Source organism: Pyrus communis, chromosome 16 (genome assembly GCF_041283825.1).
Source record: "Pyrus communis isolate YQ-2024b chromosome 16, ASM4128382v1, whole genome shotgun sequence".
Taxonomy (NCBI): domain Eukaryota; kingdom Viridiplantae; phylum Streptophyta; class Magnoliopsida; order Rosales; family Rosaceae; genus Pyrus; species Pyrus communis.
In genome coordinates, this window is record NC_142580.1 from 23,910,546 (window position 1) to 23,920,051 (window position 9,506).

At 38.1% G+C, this 9,506-nt stretch overlaps 1 protein-coding gene across 1 annotated transcript; it reads left to right on the plus strand.

Moving 5' to 3' along the window:
- Window positions 1–427: 427 nt before the first annotated feature.
- Window positions 428–1,273, plus strand: LOC148690166 (uncharacterized). The gene has a single exon (XM_088687442.1). It carries the CDS (start codon window positions 542–544, stop codon window positions 1,145–1,147), a length of 606 nt encoding a protein of 201 aa, XP_088543568.1. The 5' UTR covers window positions 428–541; the 3' UTR covers window positions 1,148–1,273.
- The last annotated feature ends 8,233 nt before the right edge of the window (window positions 1,274–9,506 follow it).

The following is a 9,506-nucleotide window of genomic DNA, read 5'->3' on the forward strand; positions in this document are numbered from 1 at the left end:
TTCAAGTTCGATCCAAATTGCCTTCAAAATTAAGGGCAAATGTGTCGTTAAGGGCAAGTTCCATGCAAATTGCCTTCAAAACTAAGGGCAAGTGGTAAATAAGAAGCAAAGGTGACTTGTCTTAAGCGTTTGGTAATAGCACATGCAAGACAGGCCGCCCAACACCAATAGCGCTTTTGATTGGATGCGTGTTGAACGTAAGCTTAAGAATAAAGGTAATATTCCTATCTCTCTTTGCCTTCCTTACCTATATCACTTGCAATATTCATATAAATCACAAGTACATTGCATATAAATTAACATAAATCAACTTAAATTAACTTTTTAGATTGCCAATCAATCTTCAATCATCAAAACAAGAGGATCATGCACCCTAAGACACCATCACATGCCTTCAAAACTGGATTCAAATGTCTCTATATTTATACACTACCATTCTATAAACTCAAAACTACCCTCAAACTTCTCATCACTGCCTCGAAAACCCAGGAAACAAAACTGTGAAACACATCGATTCAAGTCCTCAATTTCATTCGAAATAATGGGTTATGAGCCTGGAAGGAAAATGGAAACGAAAGGAGTTTCGGTACTTGGAGGGGATCAAGAGTTTTTGTTCAACAGAAACCTCTTAAGAAACTCCTCATCCTCATTGGGTTGCTCTTCTAGGGTTTATTACTGCAGGAGCACTGAAGGGGTTCAATTTAACTGGGAACTGCAGCCAGGAACACCGCGGAACCCACCAAAAGAAGAAGCAATTCCACCAATAAGCCCTCCTCCGGCTGTGCTCAGCTTAGGGCTACCCAAGCCCTGCATTGATCAGCAGCTTCATACTAATAAGCCTCCAACAAGCCCTCTGCATAGGCTCAAGTTTTGGAGTAAAAAAAATAAGGGAAAACAACAACGTAAGAATAATTTGCAACACAATGGTGGCTTATGTAAGTTTGATAAGGTCGAGTCTTGCAGCTCTGATTCTGAGTTCATGGCATCGTCAACTTCACCTCGGAACTCAAGCTCTTCATCTTCATCTTCATTTTCTTTTTCAAAAGGGCAGTGCTCGAGTTTAAGAAGTACTCCGGCAAGGGATTCTTTCACTAGTTCTGGTCATTTCAGCTGCAGTCCTTGGAAATTAAGCTCTTTTTCTCACTAGCGCTGCAAGGCGAGTTTGATACAGCGTGTTGTTAAGTTTTGCATTATGCTTTGTCATATACTACATACAATTATTCGTTTCTAGAAAGGCTTTTTTTAGCCAAATTGACTTTTGAGATTGGCATAACTCTTCATTTTGGTCTCTGAGATTTAAAATCAATAGAACTGATCATTGAGTTTGTCTACTATCAATCATTTTGGTCATTCTGTTAAAAATCTCAGTTAAATAAGAATAAAATGACAAAAATACCCTTAATTTTTGTCAAATCATTTGGGCTATTGTTTATTAAATTGAAGATATTTTTGTTATTTTGATCCTTATTTAGAGGATATTTTTCACAGAATGATCATAATGATTGATGGTGGACAAGCTTAGAGACCAATAGTGCCAGATCCAGGATTTTAATATTGGGTGGTCCCAATATAAATGCTCCAAAAAATATTAGACGAAATCAGTGTTCTAAAAATCGGCCTAAGAGCTAGGTGGTGAAGACCCGTCCCGATTTAGGGCAAATCGTTTCAAAAATTGGGTCTAGAGCTAGGCCGTCCTAGGCGGCACCTAGGTGGTCCTAGACGAATTTGGTTTTTTTATTTTTATTAATTGTGTGTTTTTTATTTTATTTTTAGTTTTATAGTGGTATACTTGTGGAAATGGTGTACCTAATTTGCAAATGACGAAATAACACACCCCGACCCCGAATGTCCACTAGGACTCCGAATTGAGTTGTGCTGGCCGATACCTGGGAGGTGACGAAGCCATGAAGTATGATGATGTGGAAAAATGTGAATAAATTTAAACCTAAGAGTGCCTAAATACCAGAGTGCGCTGGTGAGCAGGAATGAACCCACTTCACACGTGACGTTAGAACATAAGTAAGTACAGTGGAGTGGATAAGAATTATACCCTCAAAAGTAACCACCTATCCTTAGATTTGCCAAGAATCCTCGTCGATACGAACTTTCAGCAATTAAAACCTGGAGGGGCGCAAAACAGAAAATGTGAGTGGGCAAAAACAAAGCTTTTTAAAAACCATTTCAATTATCAAAGGTAGTAACCCCTCGCCGTAAAACCTGTATAATTTCCCAGAAAATAGAATATATACATATATCGAAACCATACTCGAATTAGCAAAATCCACATATATGCCTTGTTAAATATCTCAGCATAAAATATGTAAGCCAGGTGATATCAATCAATGCAAATGATATGTCAGCCGGAGTCACCTAACATGACTTGTACGGCTCAACTCCACATCTCAACAAATATACCTGCACACAAGTTGGAACCACCTAAAGTGGTTTGTACGACAGGACTGTGTGTAAATAAATACGCTCAAGTGCTACGATCACGTGAAGATTGTACGAATAATCGCGGGTCACCTACGAGTCGGAACCACTTATAGTGGTCTGTACGACAGGACTGTGCACCTAACTTGGATCCAAGATGAGTGTATGGTGCGGGAGGTGAACATCACGTGAAGGACTGTGCCTTAACCATGGGTGGGAGCACTAACACCGGGGTGCAGGTTTATGAGCTCTCAATGCATCTCAATATACTCATCAACTCACATTAACAATCTATAACTCACCTGGTACTTACCTGAGCGTCCACAGCATCAAATCACACAATATGCATACTATACTAACTCATAATCTAAGTATAAATCATGAGGCATGGCATTTCAAAACATAATTCCATTTAAACGCATTTTCTGGGAAAAATACCAAGCATACATATATATACTGAAAACAAAAGCCCACTCACCTAGAGTTCACGCTACAACTCCCTAACACAACCATAGAGGTGTCATGAACGATTAGCGCCTAGAACAATTATCAAATCACAACTCAGAATTCTTATCAATAAAATATGTAACTTGCATAACACACATCTGTACGTAGTTTGATTCGGAAGATCTGCATCATGGATTTCCGATCCCTTACTTCCAAAGATCCACATTATACTTCTAGACAACATCCTAAAGTTCTATTACGATCCAACGGTCGGATCTCCGCCAATTGCGAAAACCAAGTGGCGGTTAACATTTTATTTTATGAACTTACAAATCCAAGTCGAGAAGATCCGTATATCGGATTCCCGATCCGTAAGTTCCTATGGTCCTCAAATATTACGTACTATAACATATTAAAGTTTGGTGACGATCCAACGGTCGGATCATCGATTCACATCTTTACCAAGTAACATATCGTAATGAATTTAGGTCCAAATGATCAACCTACGTCATACAATTACCAAAATTGAACTCAAGACATCTAATTTATTCTAAGAATAACATCATCGACCCCTGGCCACACACCACCGCATGAGCCATCGTGGGTGGCGGTTGGCTGCCTCGACTCGCCGGAAAATCCAACTATTTCCAAAAATTACCAAAATTTACAGGAATGAAGATCTCAATGAGTAAAGTAAAATTTATACCTCCAGCCAAGTCTAATTTGGCTAGGAAAAGCTCCAATTTTGCTCAAACCCATCGGAACCCTAGAAAATAGTGGTTGTCGATTCGTCATCTCCGAAGCTCCACCGCCCCAACCACCGGTTGGGTCTTATTCCTGGGTCCAAGGGAAAGCTAACTGTGGTGGTAATCGAAGGAAATGGTTGTAGGAATGGCGGATTTGCCGTCGTGCACCTATCGGGTTCCTGATTCGATTTCTACGAATTGGAGCCCCAATTGACTTAGGTTTTTGGTAGAAATAGGAAAGGAGAGGTCGTGAACAAATTCCCAGGTGAAAGCTCGGTGAATTTCACCTGAAAAATTGCTAGAGGACCCCATAATTTGGATTGGAGCTGTTGGGTCTACATGCGGGTCATGGTCCGAAACGGGTCAAGGAGAAAGGGTTCCTGATCCCCTGTTCTTCATTCCATCCTTGGCCCTCTCTTCCAACCTCCCGATTGGCCATCTCCTCACCTCCTTCTTCTGGTTAGTCACCCACTCTCTCTTCTTTCTGATTGGGCAGTAACCTTTCTTTCTTTTCTTCTTCAACTTAAAAAAATAACTAAATGATAAATAAATATAAACATTATAAAAATATATAAATAGTGACTAAAACAAAAGTACTTCTCGAGTTTACAATTCCATAAAACTTTAACCGTAACCCCAAATCCTCTTCTGCTTGCGCCTATGAGTCCGTAATGTCGAGTACTTCAGGAAAATGCTAAAGGATTAATTCATACATCTCACTATATGTTGATCAACGAAAGTCAAGACCCTCGCCTCTAAGGGCATTTTCGTAAAATCACGCTTTTAAAATTTGTAAAAACATAAAATTAGGGATGGGTCCAAAAATAGACATATAAAGCATAACATAGGGTCCAAAAATAAAATAGACGTATAAAGCATAACATCAGAATACATTTGTAGTGAAGTAAAATTAAAATAGTTATATTGAAATCAAAAGCGAAGATAAAATATTTTTCACAAACGCACTCATAGTATAACGTACTTCGAAACTAAGTTTGTAATATCTTTGGGTCAAGCCCAAACAACAAATTACTACTTAAATAAGTAAATACAAATACTAACGTAGAATGACCTACTTGTTTACTTGCTTAACGAACCCAACAAATAAGTTATTGATATTACGGTCTACAACTCGCAATATTGACAACCCACCGTTGTCTCGATAAGCAAGTAACAATCCCCGAGGGTGCAATATTACCATCTTGCCCCTCATTGGGAAATACACATATACGTCTCGATCGTGCTCATTCACTACCTTTTTAGACAACATCGTCAATAACATAAAATTTTCTACATAACAAATTCAATCATTCAAATACTTATTCACAATACTCTTTGTAAATCACAAGCTGCGCATACAACAATATTTATATTATCTCTCAAATGATGCCATACTCCTAATCAGGAATGTAACCGTAGTTACCCATAACTCTAACAAAAGTAAGCGTCTACCAAATGTGCACTATGCATAAGGTAGGTATGTCAACTCCAATGGTAACATAGCTAACCCAAAATTGAAACTGTGGTTACAAGCAACTAAAATAGAGATAATGGTATGATGCAACCATGCTAATGGTGGGACGAACAAGGTGCAACTCGTCCACTAAGGTTTGAATAACTCGTTTCAGACTAATCGTTAGTCTAGGGGTAGAAATGTGATACTAAACAACATCTAATACTCAAAACCTTCATAAAGACTTCCAAAGGCTTGGAAGTGAAACATGTAGCATGATGAAATATAAATACACCAAGATGATAATCTTGTCGGGTTTCTGTTTGCCTGAACTTGTATAGAAGTCTAGAAGCAGCTTTCTCATAATGCCATCATCCCTTGGATGCAATTAGAAAAACTGTGGTTGTCTAGGAAGTTTGAACTCCATATCCTCAAAATCCTCCCAACGTTAATCAAAAGCGAGGTGTATCTAGAATGATGATTCTCTTCAAACACATCAAAGGGAGCCTCGATTTTATTCCTTTCCTACCTCCACCCTTGATCATGTGACAATGAGAACTTCTTGATCACATCACATGGAGAAGTTAACAGCGTCCCACTTCTATCTTAGTTGTCTTCACAAGTGTTTTGTTGTTGAAATTCCAACGCCCATTTTCCGGAATGAAATCATCGCCAATACTTAAAGCCTTGAAGCTGGAAGAATACGGCTTCCCACTTAAATAAAGCTACCACCAATTAAAACACTACATAAGCATAACCTTGGTTCGGCATCAAGATTATTGACTTTCACATTCACTACCCATACAAAATACCTCATACAGAGAGCGTATAATGATACTTCCTAACTCCATTCATATAACAAAAGTGATTTACCATTCGAACTATTCTTGATGAGTCAAAAATAATTCCATAACGATACTCGAATTCTCTAACTACAATAGGATAGAATAAGCTAAAAATGATCAAGTACAGTTATGTCCCTTAATTGCCGCCATGAAAACTTAGCTCATTCCAAGAGTAAATATATTTAGGAAATTCTAAGGTTGATAAGGATTTTGGACCCGTTCTCCACAGAGAAATGTCATTTGATTTTTAGGCAAAGATGGTAAATGTCGACTCTAAGTCATAAATGAGATGGCTCATTCTAAACAATTCTACACATTAGAAATATAGATGAAAATCCGTCATGCTGCCTCTGCACAACTGAAACATCCAAAGATACATCGTCATGAATCTCCCAGAAGATCAACATCATCGAAGAATGTAAAGCAATGGTGAACTGAGACAATAATTTCATTACCAGAAACTTTATTCATATCCAACTTTTCAAAACAAGCTAACTTTTCTCGGCCGAAAAGTGAAGAAGGATATTGTAGCTGAGAATTCACTGATAAATTGTCGATAAAATTGACAAGACCAAGAATATCACGAATTCACAACCCTTTGTGAGAATGTCAACTTTCTTCCATTACAAGCTTTTTGAGAAAAATAATCTCATCCATTGAGGTCGCGTCTCTCAAGAAGAGTATCAATTTAATCAAAGTTTAAAATCGAGGAATTTGGTATATAGCTAATTAACAAAGCTTAAAGAATTTGGTCTCGCTATCGAGGTAGATAAGAAAATCACCAATAAGACCACTACGAATTCATCAGACCATGGAGACAAACTTGGATTTATAAAGGTCAGTCAACTAGACCATCAGTTTGAAGTAGGGTTTAAATGGGTTCTAATCGCCACCCGATCAAGTTGCCAAAGTCTAGGTACAAACCTAGGGTTCAATCTTTCACCTTAGCAAAAGGTTTGAAGTTCCCTAAGTAAATGTTTGATTGGGTAATTCCCTACTTGATACGCTTTAGGAACTGAATTCTTTTAAATGGTAGAAATTACTCGAAAGGACGCAAGGAAACTAGTGAATATGAGAAAGTAGATCGATGATAATATCTCAGGTAAGGCTTTGGAATATGATGCCTGAATGTACGTCCTCAAAACGTACCATAAACTTGAGGATTAATCACCTAAACCTGTATACCCTACGTACAAACACTGATCTTGCCTCACGCAAGCAAAGATGACAACTGAGATTGATACGTACCTCACACTGCTCTTGCCTTCGAGGCAATAAGGGAAGAAATTGTTTCACAATCTAATTTATCATGCAAAGATACCAAGAATAAAGAATTAGGGTTTCGAGTTTCGATCGATGAATAGCTTGATATGCTTAGTGCGCTTCTTAATTTTATCAATTGAATGAAAGCAATATATAGTGAAGGTTTTGGAATTTTCTCTTCACCTTCTATCATGTTTGTGGCGAGTCCCTCCTTGATGCGAGAATTTATACGCACACAAATTAAACCCTCTTTTTGACAATTGTAGTATAGATATAAGTAGGGATCGTTCTTAACCGGGGATTAGGAGGGATTGCAAAATCACTTGGAAACTGACTCAAAAACGTAAAATAAAGTTTAAAACACTAAACTAGACTCAAAGAATGCAAAACTAAACACTTGAAACACTAAAACAAACCAAAACACTCAAAACAGCACCAAAACACTCAAAACTACCTTAAAAACACTTTCTGGGCAGTTTTGAGCACTTTGGTGAATCTGGACGAATTTGTGTAACAAATTGAATCAAAATACTTATAAACACAAACTAAGACACTTTCTAACTAAATTGGACACTAAAGTAAAGGGGGATTGAGGTTTTGACGAAATTAAACTAAATGAACAGATTGTAATTAAAGGCAGAATGTAAATATGAATATGATGAAAATATGGATGAATGCTAGCTAAGGGGTTCATCTCCACACATGTTATACTTGCATATAAAACGATTTCCAATTGCTTTTCAATAAACCATGAATTCTCAACGCCCCAGATTAACCGTGAATTGCACTAATTAACCCTCAGATTTTCCTAACGTTATTGAATTGGATGATTGCATACGACAACCCAAAGCATTCCCCACAAGTTCCCTATATGAACTGCATAATAGAGATACAAGCAAGAATCATTAAGTTCTTTGAAAACCATAAGCATTGACGAAGCACTCGTTACTATGAACTGCATGAAACTTATGCCAAGAATTTACTTAACGCAATTGAGATCATCAACCTTTACTACTTGTGAATATAAGTTCATAACTATTAGGTGAAACTCACTTATTTTCTAGCGTCATATTCATGCATGAAAATTAAGCGTGCACTCTCAATAAACATACATAAATAAGTTATCAATCAAACAGTTAAACAAATTGAATCCACAACTTATGAAACGCAATTAGAAGTAATCAAATCATATTGCAAGCATAAACATGTATTTCGAATCCCCCCCTAGCCAAGGGGGGGTTTAGTTCCTCATACGTACAATACAAAGATAAGTAAATTTAATTATTGAAATCAAGGAGAGGAAACACCTAAACATTCCAACAACTCAAACTTGAATTGTATGAACGTTTAGGCCTCTTCTCCTCCTCTTTGTTGTGGCACAAGGTCTAAGGATAGGTTTTGGGGTGGTATTTGTATGGAGGAATGGATGTGTGATGGTATGAAATGTGTATGAATGGATGGAATGGTTGAATTTCTGGAATGGTGGATTGGCACGGCACAAAGGGACTCTTTGTTGGTGTGACTTTGTGTATGAATGAATCCCCTTTCTTGTGGCTGCAATGGATGTTTATTTATAGGTGGATGAATGATTAAAAGAGGGAATATGACAGCTAGGAGGTTGGTGGAAAGCTGGAAATGGGATGGGAGTGCACGGCATAGTGGTAGGAATGGGTGAATGTGCATGTGGCTGATTTATTTGAAGATGCATGTGCAATGACAGCTAGGTTGAATGATTAAAGGGGTGCTGCTAGGTTGGAAATGCATGTGGAATGGCTGGAATGAAGGGGGAAGCACGGCACCAAGGGGTTTGAATGATTGAATGATTAAGAGTGCATGTGGGTGAATATGTGGCTGCAATGATGAAGTGGACAACCTGGAAATGCAAGGTGAATGTGCACGGCAAGGGGAGTGAATGATTGAATGTGCATGTGGGTGAATATGTGGCTGCAATGATTTTGGAAGAATGATATTGAAATGGGAAAGCATGTGGCTGCCAACTAGAGTGAATGATTGAAGTGGGATGGCTGGAATGAATGTGTTTTGCACGGCAAAGGGGAGTGCATGTGGAATTGCAAGGGGGAAAGCTGGAAATGGGATATGAAATGCACGGCAATGAAGGGAAGTTGCTGGAATTGAAAGGTTTTGCACGGCTAAGGCTTTGTTTGATTAGGCTAGGCCCTTTGTTTTATGTCCTAAAGTGCATACAAGGCCTTCAATTTCGTCCAACACTTTGGTTCCAAGCATAAGCTATCCATTCCAAGTCCAATTTTGCTCCAAAATGCTCCAAAATGCATCTTTTTGCTTCCTTAGCCATATGAA

What these genes read in the sequence shown, in the direction of transcription:
- LOC148690166 (XM_088687442.1), top strand. Translation starts at nt 542, where the DNA reads ATGGGTTATGAGCCTGGAAGGAAAATGGAAACGAAAGGAGTTTCGGTA.